Source organism: Cupressus sempervirens, chromosome 5 (genome assembly GCF_028749045.1).
Source record: "Cupressus sempervirens isolate cs-2001-9-10 chromosome 5, ASM2874904v1, whole genome shotgun sequence".
Classification (NCBI taxonomy): domain Eukaryota; kingdom Viridiplantae; phylum Streptophyta; class Pinopsida; order Cupressales; family Cupressaceae; genus Cupressus; species Cupressus sempervirens.
The window spans coordinates 185,382,265-185,404,798 of NC_143122.1; the positions used below are offsets into that span (position 1 = coordinate 185,382,265).

The 22,534-nt window shown below is 36.6% G+C and overlaps 1 protein-coding gene across 3 annotated transcripts in view; it reads right to left on the reverse strand.

Annotated features, from left to right (window-relative positions):
- Positions 1-22,470, reverse strand: part of LOC149555031 (uncharacterized) — a 170,865-nt gene extending 148,395 nt beyond the window's left edge. For 2 of the 3 annotated variants that reach the window (XM_089829056.1, XM_089829057.1), the window contains exon 1: positions 21,834-22,470. In XM_089829056.1, the coding sequence (XP_089685182.1) occupies positions 21,834-22,277 (444 nt within the window). In that variant the 5' untranslated portion in view covers positions 22,278-22,470. The remainder of the gene's footprint in view (positions 1-21,833) is intronic. The other variant, XM_089829058.1, reaches the window with a different exon arrangement.
- Positions 22,471-22,534: the final 64 nt, after the last annotated feature.

Here is a 22,534-nt window from a genome sequence, read left to right on the forward strand (position 1 = left end):
GCAACAAGAGTAGCCACCTACTTACTCATCCCTAAATGATCAGCTTATTTACCAAGTATGTGAAGGATTAATGATCTACAAGAATGGGATTCACATCACCAGTAAGTAATGATAGAACTTTTATACAAAGTAGATCATTCCCAAGGCCTCCCTTTCATTTGTCTTCTAGTTCTCTTCCTTCAAAAGTAGCTAATTGGAAAAGACCGTTGGATGATCAAGTTGTTGTGATCCCTTTTGTGCAAGTACAATCTCAATGGCATAATTTGAGGCATCTACATGTATGTGGAACTCCTTGTTCTAGCCAAATAATCATCTTGTTTACCAAGTACATGAGTAATTAATGATCTATACGAATAACATTGCCAATAAGTAATTATAGAGCTTCTATACAAAGTAAACCATTCCCACGGCCTCCATTTCATTTTCCTTATAGTTCTCTTCCTTCAAGAGTAGCCAATTCGCAAAGAGCATTGGATGACCAAGTCATTGTGATCCCACCTATGCAAGTGCAATCGGAGTGCCATTATTTGAGGCATCTAGATAAACATGGAACTCTTTATTTCAATGTTATTTCCAATTGCACAATAATTGTTAACATGAGCTTTCGCAACAAGACTAGCCACCTACTTACTCATTCCCAAATGATCGGCTTGTTTACCAAGTACATGAGGGATTAATGATCTACACAAAATGTGGTTGGCATCGCCAATAAGTAATGATAGACCTCTTGTATAAAGTACATCATTCCTAAGGCCTCCCTTTCATTTCTCTTGTAGTTTTCTTCCTTGAAAAGTAGCCAATTGGAAAAGAGCATTGGATGATCAAGTCATTGTGATCTCACTTGTGCAAGTGCAAGCCCAGTGGCATAATTTGAAGCATCCACATGTATGTGGAACTCCTTGTTCCAATCTAGGTATATCAGGATAGGTGTGTTGACTAATAGTGACATTAGTTCAATAAAAACCTTTTCATGCTCGTCTACCCTTGTAAATGGTTGTCCCTTCCTCCTCACAATAACCAATAGGCAAGAAATCTAAGAAAAGTTCTTTGTGAACCTTTTGTAGTAGTTGACATACCCAAGTAAGGATTTTACCCCTATGATGTTCTCGGGTACCTCCATCTATATCATGATCCCTACCTTGTTTAGGTCAGTCTTCAATCCTACCTTGTAGACTATTTAGCCTAGTTACTTGTGTTAGAGCACCATGAATTTGCATTTTTTTGGATTCAACACCAACTATGCCCTTTCAACACCTTTCCATACATTCTCTCAATGCTCTTGAGTAAATGTCATGTGCATTCTATTGACCAATCATCCAAGAAGACTTTCCCTACCAATGTCTTTTCAAGAATAAGCAAATTATTTGATGGAAGGTCGTTGGGGTATTGTATAGGCCAACATACACTCCATCCTCCACTATGAAAGTATTCTTCAACTTATCCTATTTGGCTATACTTATTTGGTTGTACCTCAAAAATCTATCCATAAATGAATATATATCATGGCCAGCAACTTCCTTTAGGATGGTGTTAGTAAACATACTATAGATCTGAGATATTGAAGAAGAAGATGACAAAGCCAAACCAATTCAGGCATTTCCCCTAGAGTACGAAGAATACAAGGAGCAAGTAGATAGATTAGGTAATACACCAACCCATAGCTTTGAGTGGAACAAAGTGATTATAAGGACACTTTCAGCTAACACATGACAATTTCCTAATAACCAAATTGAGATTTGAAGCAAATAAACACTTTGAATTTACATGCAAGAGAATAGGCAACATGCCCATATAAATGTGACACAAGATATACCCTGGGAAAACCCTCATGAGGGAAACACCTAGCCTCCAAAAGCATTCATTATCTCAGCACTACAACATTAAATCACATCCATGAGAGCCTTCAAAGTCCCAACAATCAACAAGCACTCCTTGCGAACAAATAAGCAACCACACATCCCATGTCATGCATTCAACCTCCATAAATGTGAAACCTAGCTTCACTAAATAACTACCCTTGTGGTTGTTTTTATAGAAACAAGCTCTTACAAAACCACCAAGTGGTATTACATAAACCATGCACTACCTAATCCTTTGACCCTACATTCGGTACTCTATTTATTTTATTTCTCCAATATTTAATAAATACATCAAATAATATTAAAATGTTATAATACAACTCATTAAGTGGTCTTAAGAATTTTCCCAAGGAATTTCTACATGTTGCACAATCATCTAGGTGCTCTTAGGTGCAACATTTACATAATGAATAAAAATTTACAATAATATGCATTATTGTGCAAGGTGTACAACACCCATTTTCCCAACATTCTCCCATTTGTGTTATATATTGCATAAGGATCAATAAGAAACAACAAAAATGAACAAGGGAGCAACATGTACCACTATGAATCAAAGCGCTTCATGTGCTCCATCAAGAAACTTATAGCAACTACAAAGTGAATTTTGAATGTTGCTTCTAGATTCAATTGTGCGAGTATTTTACAATCATAATGGTATCATCTCATGACATCGGAGTAATGGCCTACAAATATCAAGTCATATAGTATTTGCCAAGTACTCAAAGTAATGGTCTCAGAATATTAAGTCACATGATATTCATCAAATACTCAAATGTTCATAAGGTATGTCCACATGTATCACCCTGTGATACTTACCATAGGAACATTATAATCATGATTTGTTTACAGATGCTAATCTACCATGATATATATCTATACAGTAGAACACATAGATATCTATTACATGATATCCATCTCTCAGTCGATATTGATTTATAAGATATAATCTATCATGATCTGCTTAGACATCAACCATATGATATCCATCATGATAAAAAGTTAGACTATTGTAAGATCGTCACCTTACTATAGTAAACAAACATCAATGAAAGATCGTCGCCATCCACAATATTTCCACAAAGTCATGTAGTAACTCACATGACATAACTCAAATGGCTTTCACCTCAAACTTCTCTCTCACAGAGAAGGATGCATTAAAGTACATCTTAGGTAATCACTGATGTTGATGCTCCCTCTCACTAAAGGCTCTAATCCATAACTCCAAGCTTGTCTTCAATAATGTACAAACTTCAGGACAAAAACAACAATTGCTACACCAGCCTTCTTAAGCTTTAAACCGAGCAAACTCTGAGCTTAAACTTTGCCATTTCTTACACACAATTTCTAGTAGCCCATGGTAGCCATTAGATACTTTTGCTTGCCATTCCAATGCTAAATTATGAGGAAGTCTAGGAGTGATTGAATCACAAAAGTCATCCCCAAATGATTGAATGCCAAGATTAAGATGTGATAAATGAAAATCTTCGCCTGATACTCCTACCATACTAATACAGAAATCATAGTTTTATCTTTTGGATAACTTCAATACAAATATTTATCTTCAATCATGTCTATGTAGAATCTTTGTCAATGATATTGCGTTGCACTTGTCCCTTTAAAAGGAAGGATCCCAATGCAATACCAATTCATGATGACAACCATCTGCATGACACTCATCACCAATTCGAGAATTTCTCATAAATACATATATGGTATGTACAAACATGTCATCGTCTTTCTATGTATAGAATTCACTGCTACTTCTGTATTGCTTTATTGCAACACTCTTTCAAAACAAGTTCCTCTATATTTTGCACGTTGTTTTGATTTGTTTTGTTTTGATACTTATTTTATGCACAAGGTAACATTTTCCATTTTATATACTTTTACACCTTTGTCATGCCATTTCAAAAGGACATATATTTATAAACATTCAAATATGCAAGTTGGAGTTGGATGGTGGCAAACTGATCATCAAATTGTTATACCAACTCCTTCAACATAAATGGACTACAATTCACTTTTTTTCTTAACAAAGGAACCAATGTCATTTAGAGTCTCGCACGACATGAAAAATATGTTTGTATTTAACAAACCCAATAACCAATCTCTTCTTTGTTTGATGTGGCGACAACTATAGAAACTTCTAGATCAGTGAATAATGGGTGTCTTATGTGTTCTTATGCCAGACAAAATTTTGCTTCTCTATTTTCCATCATGATAGGAGCATTGCCATCATACCAAACATTTAAACAAAATAATCCAAAAATATTGATGCATTTCCAAACTGTCAATACCATGTTAAAAAATCTTATTATATGTATCAAATGTAAAGTTACTTCGGAATGAATAGGACGAAGGTTGTGGTATCTTTACCAGGATGGTGCAAATCAAATAGTGTCTGCTCTAGGTCATATGCATATTGTGGGTGAGAGTCGAAAGCGTGACTTGACTCCCTCACACCATTGTTGCTTAGTACATTTGGTCAACGTCCAAGACTTAAGGTGGGAGTAAAAAAGATAGATTGTTATGAAGACTTAGAGACTATGCCCCAATGTTACAGGACTCGGCAAGTCCCGAGGTGAGGTGTTCAAAATGAGGTTGGCTACCTCTGGACTCGGACTCAGTTGAGTACTGGTCAAGTCTTGCTTGAATCATCGAGTCAACAGAGTCGGCTGACTCACTGAGTCCCATTAGGCTGCCTCGATCGGTAGCCAATGCCCATAAAGTGGCAAAAAAATCTTTTTTAATGTTATTTCCTTGTTTTTTGGTTTGTAATGCATAACTAACACCTAAAAAGGTCATTCTATCACTTGCAAACACAAAGAATACAGAAAGAAGACTTGAGATGAGTATTTGGGTTTTTCAGCTCAGGGGTTGGATGATTTATACAAATATAACATTTAAGTATAAATTAAATACTTTTAAGTTATATTTGTATAAATATTGTTACGATGTTTGAGATAGGTTTCAACTCCATAGGAGTCAAAATGCAAATTCTAGATTTTGGGGGTTTTCAAAAAATTCCAAGCTTAGCCAAATTTTGGGATTCAACATGCCTTCAATAGTGTTATCTCCCACAACCTCTCTTCACTATTTGAGGTCAAATTGAAGCTAGAAGTTGATGACCAAGTCTTCAATGATGAAGACTTGGAGTTGGTTGATCAGGTGGATCAAGAGGCAGTCTTAGTGGCGATGGCAGTGAGGAGGCTACAACACGAGGAGACCCTATGCAAGACCTTGAGGCCGAGAGTGATGGCTCCAAATTAGATTATGAGGATGAATATGAGGATGAGGAGGATGATCATGATGAGCATGTCACTGAGTTTCAAACTCACACGCAGGGAGAGAGGGTGGCTCTAGAGTCTTCTATGACCTATCTTAGGCATACTCGTAGGAGGACATAGGCTGCTATGAACCTTTATTTTGATATATGTTTTGAGCTTCTGATTCCATAGATTGCATATTCCATGAATATTGTAGACATTTAAGAGTTACACCATATTTATATTGTGTTATTTAGTTTAACTTTAAGTAATTTCTTTGAAAGAATCACATTTATACTTAAGTGATCCATTAAAAGTTTTGCATGTGTGCATAGCAGCTTCTATTTAACTCAATTATTGTATATTTGATGTTAATTAGCTAAATGATGCATGAAAAAACTTAAAATCCTTAAAAATCTTTGAATTTCATGGATTTTTTAATTTGTCAAGTCCTTGTCGAGTTTGACCGCTGAGTTTGAGCCCCAGCCCAATTTGGGCTTGTCGAATCTAATGATGGTAACACTGTTGTGAACTATGTTCAGTGCCAAAGACATGAGCAGGTTGTATGTTATGGATGTTGGGGTTGTCGACATCCATTTCTAATTTATTTTGTATGTTCAAAACTAGTGCAGTGCAAAGCAAGAGAATCCCCAAAGGAGATGTCTTAGCCCTCAGCAAATAAACACACAGCGAAAGAATAAATAATAACACAAATATTTAGATCCAAAATAATGCCAATTCTCATAATATAATCATAAGATTTACATCCAACATGCCTGGCTGTAAGGCCTTCTAGGTTACGGCCAAATACATAAGCAATTATAATAGTAATTCTGCAAGATCCCTCAAGATCTAATCCCAACTCTAGCTAATCTAGATCCACACTCTAGTAGAAACCTCCAAGGAAGATCTCAACTATGCTCGCAAGCCCACCAAGCAATCTCCTTGATTTCCAAGCCGTAGCTACTAGCTCTTCAAAGTTCACTCCTCCACATCCTCTTCTCCAAGATGGATGATTAATCACAATCCTGCTGTAAATTGCCTCATATTTGGCGCTCTATCCATGCACTCAGGAAAAACTTGCCCTTCAGTTGCTCTCCAGACTCACTCCTCCGAATTAATGCCTAAAGACTCCACAAGACCCCTTATACCCAACTAAGCCACAAGTTAGCCCAGTAAGCTACAAATTAAATAACCCTTACATCAATTACATGTTGAGCCACAAGTCGGCTTCCAACAGAAATTTAATACCAAATGCCTTAAAAGGCTTAAAACACTTATTAAATACATCAAAAACAATTAACCAAGACCCAAATAGGTCCACACAACTCCACCAAAATTCCTCCAACATGCAAGATGGCCAACTACCCTAGGATGCTCCTACATCAAACTCCTCAAGTGCAAAAAGGAAAGTGTGTCCCACACTTTGATGCCCAATAAAAAAAATTCACAACCGTCTTCATCTTTACCAAAGGCTTCCACTCCAACAGGGACAAGAAAACCAACATGCAAATCATCCACATCTGCATCACTCCGTCAAACACCAGAATCTCAACCATCCTATCAGCATGCTCACTCCCAAGAACAAATTGAACATAATGCTTCATGAGAAAACCCTCATTCACATTAGCAACTAGTGAATCCACACCAACAACAGCAAACTCCATATTAGCAGCAATATGTAGATCTCCATCAACACATTCCAAACTCACAACACCAACCATCTCATTGCTCACAACAAGATGCTCTACAATTTCCATGTTAGACTCAACCAACTAATTATGAAAATCAATCTCCATCCTAGCATCAACAAGGTTAGGAATATACTCAGCAACAACCTCCAGTTGCTCTGCAGGTTCTATATCAGACTCCACAAACTGATCAACAAAACCAACCTCTTCCACCTCAACCTTGCGATGCCATCTTCTCTCTCAAACAAGTCTTCTAACCGGTCAGACAACTCTCTTTCGGATCGGTAGACTCCAACTCCAATAGCATACAACTTCCTTCTTCCGTTTCTCAACTCTTTTAGAAAAAGCAGCATCCACAATAGTGTCCACCCAAGCTATTGTCTCATTAATCCTCCTCTCCACTATATCATGGAGATTCACAATCATCCCAAGGTCCAATCCTCTTCAAGCCATCTTCTAAGATCTTCACAAACCCTCTGCAACAAATCAATCTTCCCAAACAAGATCAACCTTCCATCCTCGCAACCACAAATCCATCTGCATGTCCTCCCAAGATCCTAGTGCAAACTGCCTCAACTTTGGCTTTCTATCTACACACTCAAGAAAAACCTTCGCTCTAATACCACTACGTATAGTGCAAGGTAGGAGAATCCCCAAAGGAGATGTCCTAGCCCCCAGCAAATAACCACATAGCGAAAGAATAAATAATAACAAAAATATTTAGATCCAAAATAATACCAATTCTCATAGTATAATCATAAGATTTACATCCAACATGCCTAGTTGTAAGGCCTTTCGGGTTACAGCCAAATACATAAGCAATTACAATAATAATTTTGCAAGATCCCTCAAGATCCAATCCCAACTCTAGCTAGTCCAGATCCACACTCTGGTAGAAACCTCCAAGGAAGATCTCAACTTGTGCTCGCAAGCCCACTAAGCAATCTCCTTGTTTTCCAAGCCATAACTACTAGCTCTTCAAAGTTCACTCCTCCACATCCTCTTCTCCAAGATGGATGATTAATCACAATCCTGCTGTAAACTACCTCACATTCGGCGCTCTGTCCACAAACTCAGGAAAAACTTGCCCTTTGGCTACTCTCTAGACTCACTCCTCTGAATGAATGAATGAATGCCTAAAGACTCCACACCCCTTATACCCAACTAAGCCACAAGTCAGCCTAGTAAGTTACAAATTAAATAACCCTTACGTTAATTACATGTTGAGCCACAAGTCGGCCTCCAACAGAAATTAAATACCAAATAATTAAATACATCAAAAACAATTAACCAAGACCCAAATAGGTCCACACAACTCCACCAAAATTCCTCAAACATGCAGGATGGCCAACTACCCTAGGATGCTCCTACATCAAAAACCTATGATTTCTATGGGTGTGTTATGCTGAGATATAGTCTTGCTACTAGGTTGTTGTGGTAGAAAATTGTGTTATATTTTTTTCACTATGGTCATTGACTTTACAAACCAATTGCTACCCACCAAAGCTACTATCTAATTCACAGGAACAATGAGATTCAAGTATTTGAACACCACATTCTTGAATTCAATCTCACTTGCCATGGAATACAGAGTTTCTCCATTTCATTTGTCCTCTAGACTTAAAATCTATAGCGGGCATTTTCTCCATTATCTCCACGATTCAATATCCTGTCATGTATCCCTCAAAAAATACATTATGTTTGGAAGTGGATTCCTTAGGGCTAAGTCATCGACAATGTTACAAGCATTGCGATCAAAGACTGCCCCACTAGATACTCAATGGTACATGATGAGTAGGCCTCCATACCCGGCGAGGAATTCCCAGGTGGCAAAAGAGAGGTTGTTGCTTCCTATCACCATGTCTTTTGCTAACCTCTGTTTCAGACCAAGTTTGACTATTACTTTGAGTGCTGCAGATAATTTGGCCACCGTATTCTCCTCCCCACCCAAGGAGTAGACCATTCTAATGGATGACATTGCCTGCTCTATAACAATACCTATCACTTTGCACTTTGCATGCATCCATACGTTACTCTTGGATTCATCAACAAAATGATAAAAGGAAACCCCATGATCAATGCAGATAACCTCATGTATGTGGAACTACTTCTGAAGATTATCCCTCTAGGATTGTCAGCTACTCCAATACCATGTTGAGGATGTTAGAGTAAAAGGCTTAACTTTAATTGCTTTATTAAAGTTGTCTTTTATCCTCTCTTAACAGTTCATTTTTATGCATAGTTGGCATTTAATAAATGTTTTCATTTATTAAACGGCTTTATCTCTTTAAGGAATCCATAATAGGATTGCATGGTCCCCATATCTCTTTAGGAGTGGATGACAAGGATTCCCTTATCACCTTATCCTCCTTAGAGATTGCATGATCTCCTTTATATAGAGATCATCTCTCTTGTATTTTATATCTTGAGAACTCATTTCTCATTCATGAGAACACTTCTCATTTTCACATGGAAATATTCTTTCTATTTTGAGAGCAATCTTTTCTTATTTGCTTCATCTTCCTTGTAACAAGTATTTGCTTGTTGGTTATTTCCAAGACCTATGAACTTGTGTTTTTATCAACTTCTAAATGGTATCAAAGCCACAGATCTTTAGCTTCTTGTTCCTGTTTGAAGATTTTTGAAGCTTATGCATTGTTGAACAGCGAATCTAGAAAATTTTGTCGTTCTAGCACTTTTACGCTCTATTTTAGTGCATTTGAACAATGTTGTAGCACATCCGCACATCATTTTAGCGCTTTTGATAATGTTTTAATGCATCTAAAACATGTAATAGCACATTTACAATATTCTATAGCACTTTTGTTATATTTTGTAGCGCATTTGCATTGTAAAATAGCACTTTTGCATTTGGCAGTCCAACTTTGTAAGGCCATAACTTGGTCATCCGGACTCCAAATCGCATGCAATTTTTTTTTATTTGGGGTAGGAACTCCCAAATTATCCAATGGTGAAATTATTTTACATTTTCATTCTCAGATTTTGACGTATTAAATAGTTTTTATGACTACCTTCTTAATACTCATTTTTGCAACTTCCAGAGCTCCATACGAGCTCATACGGACACATTTTTAAGTTCCATTTTTTTTTTTAAAGTGCCTTTTTTTTGAGATAGCCTTCTTTGAGCAAAAAATTCACTTTCAGAAAGTGACCTCATTTGGCCTCTTTGGTACTTATCCTCTATTAGATCCTTTTGTGATCTAAGTGTTTTTTTTTGTATGAAACTGGTATTCTTTCAGATTGGAAGTTGTAATCATAAAAAAAAGGGTGCCATTTTACTTTTTTCGCAACTAGGAAATTGTACCGAGACTCCATTATAAAGTGCCAAAAAATTGCATTTTGGGGGGTGAATTCTGATTTACTGAAATTGGGGGGATGTGATCTTGTCTAAATCTGAACACATTGACTCCTTTAAGTGTCTTAAGTCAACTAGAAAATCACAATTTGAACTCTTAATTCCACATAATTAAATATACAATTAATTTTGTGGTTGGGTTAATTACATTGTGGGGGAAGTTTCTTTCTTGCTTTCTATAATTTACATTAGAAAACTCAAACTTCTTAACTTTTGAACCCTTCTAAAAACAATGGCGGATTCATCTTTAAAGTCTCTTACTCCGCACAATTATCATCTCTAGAAAGTTTGTATGACAAGACTTCTAAGATCATTAGGGTTATGGTCCTATTTGGATGAGGTTCAACCTCAGTTGACACTTGCTTTTGAGGTCATGCAGCACAGAAACAACATGGATCAGCCTATGGGTTTGTTATCTTTACATTTCACTAACAGTCCACTCTTTCATCTAGATGGTTATCTCACTCCTCGTGCTATATGGAAAAAGTTTGAGGGACTTTTTGGCACCATAAATTAGTTCAGAGCACTAGAAATTGAGGTAGAGTTGACTTCTCTAGTTCCAACTTCATTTCCCTCCATTGAAGATTTCTTGATGAAATTCAAATCTATTAGATCTATTTTACACGATTGTGGAAAGATCAAGACTGATCAGGAGTGCATTTACCTAATTCTTTCAAAGCTTCGAGGAAACTTTCATATTTTCTCATCTACTTTTCACTCTACTATGGATGCTTTGGGTCCTAGATTGTAAAAACCCCAACTTGGCCCAAACCGTTATATTGATGCACAAACTGATATTTTTATATGTTTGGATGATTTTCTGATTTTTTAATAAAATACATACCACTGTAAAGACCCAAGCTGGCTACAATTCTGCACTTATCGTTTTTGCAATTCTTTCAAAGTTCTCTAAATTTTGTATGTATTATTCCTTAGTAAATATAAATCAACAACTTCAAGTAATTTAAAATAGACAAAATAGATAATCCGACTAAAACTGAAAATGTACTTTGCATTATGTTTTTGACAAACATATATCAGCATAACATTTAATTCATTGGCACCTGGAAAGCAAGTGTTTTGCCTAGTTGTACCACCAATGATGCTTTCCTTATTAACACGTGGCTCCTCAAACCAAACAACAACCACAGATGAAAGTTGCTCTCCACTCCAACACCAATCGCTACCCAAAATGAATGTGCAGGTCGGCCACCAATACGGAAGCATAGGATGAATGCATGACCTCCAAATGAGCAACTGTGGGTAGTAACTCCACGTCCAATAGCTAAGTAAAATGGACATAGGACTGGTATCAAGCCGTCTGCAATCCCAAGATGCAACGTTGTCTTTACGGGCACAACTCTAACTTCACAAATGCTGCCACACCAAAAATGCCATCCTCGTAAAGTCAATTGCTCTCCCCAATCAGAATTCGCAGCTGCTAGGCAATTTGAATTATTGCGATTTGGAGATGTTCACCATTCTCTCCTTGGCCACAAGGATACGGTAGGAGATTATTTAACAAATATCAGATCCACTTTACTTCAGTAGTGGAAAAACACTCCTCAGATACAGTGATGAAAGTAGAGAAGTTGGGCAAACTTAGCTATACCTCAGCAGCTAATTTGCAAAGTATTTCCAACCCTTATACATCAGCAACGGCATACAATTAAGAACTTAGGAAAAAGCCGCAAAGGCACAAAATCAAAAATATAATCAAGCGTGCCTTTTCCCAATGAAAAGAGCTCTCATTTATAACTTTTTCGTTGACAAAAGTTTTCATAAAATTTCACTTCAGAAAACATGTAAGTTTTCCAAAAGAACTCAACACTAGATACTTTCCAACTTGCCTTTCTTAAAATATCTCTTTAAGTCATTAATTATAACAATATAAACATTATTATATTAATGCAACACAATGAATAAATAAATAAAAGCTTATGTAATTATTAACTTGATCAACCGCAGGTGTCGACCAACTACCAAGCCATCCACTATGTTGTTAAAAATAGCAACTGCCCATAATAGACTTACTAAAAATAGTAAGTAATCAACTAAGACCCCTGTCAGCTCATAAGGGTCACTATGATGAGCTAACTCAATCAACTACACAAACTGGCCAAAAACGAGAACATTACATAGATTCACTATGGTTACATTTGAGGTTTCCTATGATCGGCTGAATAGAGAGCAAGCCAAGATTACACAGTTGGACTCTCTAACAAGATCAATGAACAAGGTATTGGTTTATCAGTCATCTAAGGAGAGGTCAAAGTAGAAATTGAAGCCCAATAAAGATTTTTCTAGTAGTGAGCATTCCTCCAATCCACCTTCGAAGTCTACTTCAAAACAACAATTCAATCCTAAACAAAGTAAATCTTCTAAGTCCGGTGAGTCTTCCTCCAAGACTAAGAAGTTTACAGAAGATCTTGCAGTTTTTGTGGCAAGGAAGGATGTCCAATTTCTAGGTGCCGAAAATGGTTAGAGGCTTTAGGGGAAGCCATGCAACAACATCATATCTCCCCACCTTAGCCTCCTTCCACAGGGAAAGGTCATGCTCTCCATGCACAAGAATTACCTTCAGGGTCTTCTTGGATCATTGATTTTGGTGCTACGCACCATATGACACATTCACAGGATTTGATCACCACCTTTGCCTACAGTGATACTTCTTATATTGCAGTTGGTGACTCAACATAACTCCCAATTCTCGGTTTAGGTACAGGTTCATTGGATGGTGGTTCTCTTCATAATGTACTTCTTGTTCCTGACATTTCGACAAACCTCTTTTCAGTTTATCAAATTTTCCATTCTGGCTCTGGTAAGACAGTTGAGTTCTCACCACAAGATGTGGTTACTAGAGACCTTCATGATTCTGATTCAGTTATTGCTACTGGCAGTGTTGATCCTCAGTCTCACTTATATCAGTTTGATGGCTTTGAGAGTTCAGATAGTTTGGATTCTTCTCTTATTGCTCATGCAGACGTAGTGAGCAAGCTTTGGCATGACCGTTTGGGTCATGTCAACTACAAATATTTAGAGTAGATGAGTACATAAGAACTTGTTACTGGGCTACCAAAGATCTCTTGCGCTGATGGTGTTTGTCATGCATGTGTTCTCGGCAAGCATCAGCAAGACCCCTTTCTTATGAGAATAGCCACACGTGCTAGGGAACCCTTGGAATCGGTCCACAATGATCTTATGCCATTTCCTACTCCTTTTTAGTGGCTCACTATGTACTCACCTTCATTGGTGACTTCTCCAGACATTGTTACATCCCAAATTTTGACCTAATTTAAAATTATTATAGTCGTTGAATTGAATGGATTTTCTTTCATAATCATGTGAAAAGGGTAGTTAAATATAACCATTGTATTCTATGAAATGTTGTTGCCATTATTTATCTAGCTGTTTAATGATGTTGGTCGTTATCCATTATTTGTCATATGATGATGATAGTAGTTAGCAATTGCTTGGTTTCGGAATTATGGTTAATAATTGAATTCCTTGCTAATATCTATGTTAAAAGTTATTGTGAATTTATCATGGAACTTGTTATTATTGTGGGAAATGTTGCACGGGTGATTGCAGGAGAAGACGAAGGGGAGAAACATTGCTTAACGAGATCAATGGAATGGGATACTACCTTAGTCCAATTATCTAGTTGATAGGTATGACCTCTAACTATCTTGGTAAGGACCTAGCAACTTGAACATTAGGATACAATCAATGGAGACGCATGAGCTATTAAATAAACATTTAAAATATTAATCATTGTGACTTAATTTATGCATACCTCAAATGGTTTTTCGCTAACTCTTCCACCACATTATTATAAGACATATTTACGTACATACACAGATATAAATTAAAGGTGATATCATAGTTGTATATTTATACAAGATTTTATCTATTTTAATATGTACATTTAAATGCATGTACAAGAAGATAAAATAAATCTTCCAAGATGAAACATGTATTTAGATATACATATTTAAAAGATATGACCTTGGATAAACATTTACTATGTGTCATCTTAATAAGATATATTTACGTGCAAGTAAATAAATATGTTTATAATATTCTTTTGATTTATAACCTTCAAGTTCCTTTTCAAATTTATTTATTTTCATTGAGAGGCCGAATTGTACACTAGTCATTTGATATCGATGAATCAAGAAGCCAAATCTTTTAAACTGTTTATGAGTTACGGCTTGCTTTCTTTCTAATGCCTCTTTATTTATGAAAACCGTGAGAAACCAAGAAGACATGAATCGAATTCTCCTTTCTCACGATATACCTCTACATTTTCTTGTCACTTTGTTTCCTTTCCTTATTTACCTTTGCTGGAAGTCATGATTGATAATCACACTAAGATTACGTTGGAATCACTCACGTGAAAGAATTGGTTGATAGCATCTAGCCCAGGGCTCTTTTATCTTCAGAAACTTCCAAGTTATGTGGTCGGTTTCCCATACCCGAATGAAATATAAAGTATTCTTTTTATCAATTATTACTGCATTTGTATTTATAGCAGTAAGGCATATTTCCATGAAATGTTGTACTTCCTCTTGTTTAGTATTACCGAATAGGTTCTCAGTGAGTCAGATATTTCCATGCTGAGTCGAGACCAATTTATTCATGACAAGTTTATGTACACCTTTATTTTATTGTTGTAAGTCAGAATCGATGGGTAATTTATGCAAGTCTTAAGATTATTTTTTTCTCGGGTCACAAAATTGTGATATACTGAAAACATGTAATATTCTTACATCAGCTGAGGATCAGCAGATTGAGTTAGTTTTCTCTGAGATTTAACCACCTGGGACTCGCCCGGCTGTATGGCCAAGGAAGAGGTGAAGAGGTGAGGCAGAAATCTGCAATAACATGGAAACAGAATAAGACATGACATAACAATTTTATATTATTTTAAAAGAAAAACCATTTAATAGCTCATGCACGTTCATATTTATTGTTCTCCTATTGTCAAGTCAAGCGATGGTGATCAGGTAATAGAACCCATCCGAAAACCTTGGCCAAGGTCATTAAAAGCATGTTTGCCATCTTAAGATCACTTGATGTCAATAGTGTTAGTTATTCAAACATGTCAGTCCATAACTGTGTGGACATTCTAAACACCGGAAATGCTCAGGTGGCTGGACTAGTAGTACCCCAAGCCTGATCCCAGGGTAGGGAGGGTTTTTCTATTTCAATAGATTGTGTGGGGATGAATATGGTTCGAAGTTGAGAGGTTAAGCCTAAGTCAATGCTTCTCCTCTTACTTGAAAGTCAAGGCTTGCACAACCAATTAAAGACTCACCAGTTACATATTGTATATTTCCTCCTTCCATTTCGGTTATGCATTTATATACCTCTTGTAATAGATTTTGTTTTTACTTTACTTGTATGCAAGGAAAGATAGTTGATCGTTATAGTCAGTTACTTTAGTTAATCATTATTTCAGTTACTTTAGTTGATCGTTATTTCAGTTAATTCAGTTAATCGTTACTCCAATTATTTCAATTGAATGGTTATCTCATGAAAAGGATCTAAGATGTTTAGTTTTGAAAGTTGGTTGAAGAAAACTTTTTCATTTCTATGTGAAATCAAAGATTAGTTCTTCCATATTTTTGTTATGAAAATCTGTTTGTTACAGACGTACATGGGTGTACTTTCTTAAGTATAAATCTGATGTCTTTGATTCCTTTTGAATCTTTACGACATTTGTGGAGAAGCAATCTGGTTTTTCTCTCAAACGAATATGCACAGATAATGGGGAAGAATGTGAATTAGGCATTCGAAGACTTTTGCACTGTGCATGGTTTACTACATCAATTTTCAGTTCCTCATAACCCTCAACAAAATGGTGTTGCCAAGAGAAAGAAAAGAACACTACGAGAGATGGCAAATTGTATGATTCAATCAGAAGATATGTAGTCTTCCTTTTGGGCTTTGTACTTTCATTAGTAGCTTCACAGGGATGGCCAGTCTATCAAATGGATGTGAAGAATGCATTCTTACATGGGGATCTTTGTGAGGAGATCTATATGGAGCAACCTCTAGGTTTTTTGCAAGACTCTTCCTTAGTTTGCAGGCTTCGATGTTCATTATATGGTTTCAAACAAGCCCCTAGGGCTTGGTATGAGAAAATGGACTGGTTCTTGCTTACTTCACTCTTCACACATTATCATTCCGATCACACAGTATACTTTCAACGTCAAGGGTTGATATTGTGATACTTGTGCTCTATGTTGATGATCTCATCATTACAGGTAGTTCATCCTCCATGATTCATAGATCTCAGTCTTTTGCACTATTTTTTGGGCCTACAAGTTACTCAGACTTTCGATGGTATTTCCATTTGTCAACAAAAGTATGCTCTTGATATGCTCCAGTGATTCACCATGCTTGATTGAAAGCTTTCCCTTACACCATTTCAGCTAGGTGTTGTCTTGTCTACCACTTGTACTACTGCTTCAATGGATCAAACTTTATACCGACAATTGGTTGGCAATTTGTTGTACCTAATGCACACTCGTCCCAATCTTTCTTTTGTGGTTGGCCTTGTTTCTCGTTTTTCCCATGATCCTCGTGAGAGCCATTGGTAGGCAGCCAAACATATTTTGAGGTACATTCAAGGCACTACACAGTTTGGCATTCACTACACTATAGGATCCCCACACATTGTTGGCTTCACTGACTCAAATTGGTTTGGCGATGCTAATGATAGCAAGTCTACTTTTGGCTTCGTTTTTTGTCTAGTATTTGGTCCTATCACATGATCTTGCACAAAGCAGTCTACTATTGCATTATCATCTACATAGGTTGAGTATCGAGCAGTGGTGTTAGCTAGTTAGGAGATTTTATGGCTTTGACAGCTAATGATTGAATTTGATTTTTCTACTGATAGTCCCATTATGCTTTGGTGTGATAATCAGAGTGTCATTCACATTTCCCGCAACCCAGTGGAGCATCAGCGTACTAAGCATATTGAGATCCACACATACTTCATCCGACAGTTGATCCAGGATGATGTTCTCATCTTAGAGTACATTCTTACAAAAGAGCAAGTTGTCGACATCTTCACTAAATATTTTGCCTCACCACGCTATCTTGAGTTGCGCACTATGCTTGGGGTAAAGGAAGTTGTCCTTCAGGAGTCTTAGTGAGGCCTTCCTTCCGCTTTCATGTTTTTCAACATATTTCTTCATCTCTTTTCAGGGTAGATTTTTTCCCATCTGGTTTCCTCTATTTCTCTAGTTCATAGAGCTTTTGTTGTAATTGGGTACCTCATCAGGCCATGTTGTCAGGACCCAAGTTTTCTTTTGCATTGTCACTCATCTTAAGGGGGGGTGTTAGACTAAAAGGCTTAACTTTAATTGCATTATTAAAGTTGTCTTTTATCCTCTCTTAAGATTTCACCTTTATGCATAGTTGGCATTTAATTAATGTTTTCATTTATTAAATGGCTTTATCTCTTTAGGGAATCCATGATGGGATTGCATGGTCCCCTTATCTCTTTAAGAGTGGATGACAAGGATTCCCTTATCACCTTATCCTCCTTAGAGATTGCATGATCTCCTTTATATAGAGATCATCTCTCTTGTATTTTATATCTTGAACTCATTTCTCATTCATGAGAACACTTCTCATTTTCACATGAATATCTTCTTTCTATTTTGAGAGCAATCTTTTCTTCTTTGCTTCATCTTCCTTGTAACAGGTATTTTCTTGTAGGTTATTTCCAGGATCTGTGAAGTTGTGTTTTTATCAACTTCTACAGAGGAGTGATCGCTGCAAATGTAATAGCACTGCCTATAAATTTTTTGTGCTCCAAAGGAAGTGATCCTTGTATTTATATTGTGGATGAGACAAGAAGAGACGTGTCCCTTCATGGGATAACACATATTGATTCATTATTTATGATTAGTAATTATTAGACAATTATATATATATATATATATATATATATATATATATATATATATATATATATATATATATATATATATATATATATATATATATATAATGTAAGTATACATTAATTGTCTAATGATTATTAATACGAATGATTAACTAGTAATCATAACAATGTATCTCGTGCTTAAATTAATCTGACTGGAGCTACAATATTAACAGATTACACGTTGTGATCCACCATCAAAATGAAAGAAAAAGCATAAGGAGAAAATATTCACAAGAATCTAGATGTAGCATTCACAATTTATCTCATGGATTGTGCAAATCTACTCACTATTAAAAACAAAGTGACCACCATCTCATACATGAATGCTCCCACCCTCCATTATGCCACTATCAATGGACATACATATAAGCCATCCAAAGAGAAAGCTACACATGCTGTCACATACACACCTAGAAGCTCCTACTTCATAGGTAATATCAAATCTGAAATGAATCCACTTACAACATCGCATAGAAGTGTAACCATAAACTTGTAGTATCAAGGAACATCCACAACAATATGTAACATGTAAATCAACAACTTCCAAGCACAATTCTCACAACAAGTCTCCAGTGTTCTCCCAAGTTCTCTAGAACCAAAAAGAAAAAGATAAAGGAGACACCTTGCCATCTCCCACATGACAACAAATGAACCCAAACTAGTGATCGCATAGCTCCAACCAATGCCCAATATAATGTAATGTGAAACAAAACATCTAGAAAGATAACCAAGACCAAAGAGAGAAAACTGCAAATAAAAACATGTGCCATGTCCTTCTTTATACAACTCTAAATCCCAACTAGGTCAAGTATGATCTCCATAAACCCCAAACAAGAAGCAATAGCAAGACCCAACCGCATTCAATTCCTTAGACTAAACCAACTTATATATTATGTAATCGACATGGATGTAAGCCTCTCATAAGAAGATTAAACCAAATCCATTCCAAATCCAAGGAATATACCCAATAAACCATTTTCAAAACTCAATCATAATGATATCATAATAACAAAACGAAAGCACAAGGAGTTAACCAATGCCAAACATCTCTCAAACCAAATCTTCTAGAACTAACAGCCACCATACCTCAAGCTCCATATATATGAAAAATAAGCATAAAACATAATGCACCAAAAAGGAACAAGGGGCGAATAGCACAATGCTGAGTGGACCAAGAGTAGGGAATGAGAATGCTCATGAAGATATCCAAGTCTTCAAGATTAATCCAAGAACAATCTCCTCTCAAATCTATGCTAGGTGAATTCTCCACGGCCTTTTTGCTGAAACCATCGACCACCCCAACACAATATCTCTAATCACAACCTAACTCTCCATAATGAGCACTTGTAACTTATCAATCTATGTCAAACTCCAAAGGCAACAAAGCATTATTAAGAAAATGATCTTGTACTTAATAGGTAATACAAAAAGAACTAAACCAAGAAGTATTCAATAACACTATTAAAGATCTCCTAGATGTGAGGAGCTGGGAGTTAAACTCCCCAATTTGAGAATTCAATGTGCAAATCATCAACGTCTTGAGGTTTACCACTTGCCAAATTCATTTTACCTTGTTTGATGTCTACAACTCAAAATAGCTTAGCAAAAGTGTCAATTATGGGAGGATTACTTTTCCCAGTAGTTCATTCATATAAATGCTTTGTATAATCTAACCACTCGACATCTATAATATTATTTTCTCTGTTACATGGATTTTTCGTGACAAGCAACGTGGGACAGCAGGGTATGTGTTTTCAAGATATTTCCTAGAGGACCAAAAATAGGGGAAGATAGTCCACAAATATTACACACACACACATACATATGAGATTTTTTTAATATATTAAATTTCTCATTTAGACTGCAGCCTCATATTATGTGTCTAGGGATGGATGCGGACGGATGCTTGCTGATGACAACAAGTGGGAATAGAGACACAACTGCTTTTCATGTTGCTTATCACGGAAGAATCATCGAAAGAAAAGAAAAAGGTAGTCCACCTACTATAGATTGGGCCCTACTATCACTATAGGGGCTAGGCAGCACTCGGATGATCAACTCCCATTATAAAGTAGGGCCCTCCTTGGGTTCCCTACTATTCTAAAGGGATAATCACAGGGATCAATTGCGAGCTATATTATATGCTTCTTAATCTTTTATATAGCATTTAATGACAGTATTTATGGTTAAATCAAAAAATGTCTTGTCAGAGACACAATATAAGCCTGCAATTCCAACACTTCAATTCATGCATGAAACATAGATTTAACTTAGTGCCAACTTAGAAACATTAGTTAATAATATTAAAGCCCACTTGGATTTGCTCCTACTTTGTTGTCTTAAGAAAACAATTGACTTGTGTTGGTTTTTAAAATGTTCCACGATATTTTGGGGATAGGGACAGGGGGATAGCAAGGGATGCAAGGGACACATTTCTGGGGCATTTCCTAGAGGGAGAAAAGTAGGGGACCCGTCCTTTGTAACAGATTATTTCCTATTTTATAGCTCCTCGAAGAAACCTTTGGATTGTATTTCCCTAAGGAAATCAATTCCTTCTTTCTTGAAATCGTGTATCTTTCTTTTTTTGTTTTTATCAGTTGTCTATATATTATCTTGTTTTATTTGCTTGACTCCTCTTCAAGGGACCTTTTAGCAGCTTTGAACTCTGCTTCATACTGAGGATTAGCGGGAAGATATTTCATACACATCTTTAAAGCCCCGTTTGTTAAAGAATCAACATACTACTGCAGATATATTATTTTTTTCCCTTGGTTTCCTTGCATTTTAAACCGGTTTTAGCCAGCTGGAGGTGTTTGTCAAGAGCAGCATTGGAAAGCTCTTGATTTTCTTAATTTATATGAATTCTACCGTGTGTGTACACTTTCTTGTGAGCATGTTGAATCTGCTCTCCTTGCAGGCCTTGTGTAGTTATGCAAGACTTTATAGAAAGAGGCATATACTCAGAATTCAACTACAAGGGCAGCTCTCAATATTGAAGTCCAGCAACTTGGAAATAGAGCTAAGAGAGCATATTACATTGTCGACTACACTTTGCCCATTGTTAGTTTTACAAGTGATGCTATTGCAGAAGTTAAAGATTTCCCATGTACCAAGGCCAACTCCAAAAACAAGGCTAAAGAAAAGTACTAGAGCTGTCAATTCCAACTCTTCATCCAAGATCAACTAAACGTACTGCGTGAATTTTTAAAAATACATACACAAATAAAATTGAGTAATATATCAAAGCCAAGTTTAGGTACAAAGATAAAGAAAAGAGTTAGGCTGATTTCATGGAATGTCTACCCCTCGACGTTTCCACAAGATAATAATAAAAATTGAATAGTCTTGCCAACTCTCAGTAAAGGATAGAGTGAAATTCCTGGGTGAATTCTATGACACTTATTTCGCTAAGATTACGCCATAAAACAATTAAAATTGAGTGCTACATTAATACTAGCTGTAGGTACAAGACCAGGTGAATGTCCCAGGTCAAATTTATAGAGTAGGTAGCAGTAAGTCGTTTCATGTAAGCCTGAGGTTTCTCCCAGAGAGAGAACTATTTATTGAAGAGAGACGAAGAAGAAAAAAGAACTAATACATTCTGGAATTCCATTGAGAAAATCAAATGAAGCATTTGTCCCGACAGAATTTTAGTTCAAAAGTACTCACAACCCAATGGCGCAAGGAAAATCGGTTGTCCCACGTAGTGAGCGAAACCCTGACGCGAAAAAAGAAGCCTTTTCTCGGCTCAAACCACACCAATGGAAATGTCAGCAGCAACCAAAGCCCCACAGCAGCCAACGTTGTCCATAAAAACGTAGAGGGAGCACTCGATAAGCCTGACAGAACACGCAGATTTTTAAACAGGAAAAAATGCGAATTTTCAGATGCATTTCCACTTATTTGCGAAAAGTTAACACATTTATCACCCATGAAGAAAAGCCCTGGCAGGCAACTGCATATGCTGCCATTGCTGCTGTTTCTGAAATCTAACATTCCTCGGCTTTCACATGATGTCTCCATCCTTGTAAAACAATGTGCATGAACAATGAATATGCCTGTTTCTTGCAGTGGTCGTGATCCAACTGCTTTGCTCCTTCTTTGTGCTGGCATTCAACTTTACAATGCGACTGGCAGAAAGCGTTCTTCATTCTGACTAGAAACTTGACGTCGAAGTTACAAATGTGCTCTTTTTACTGGTCAACCATGTTCCTTTGCAGCAGGCGTGAACAATCATCTTTAGGGGAGATACGACCTGCACACGCAAATGGTAGGCCCATTAGACAGAATATCAGAAAAAACTTTTCTGAATTATTAATGCCAAAAAACACCTTTTGTGAATATTAATGTCGAAAGGCCGATTGGTAAAG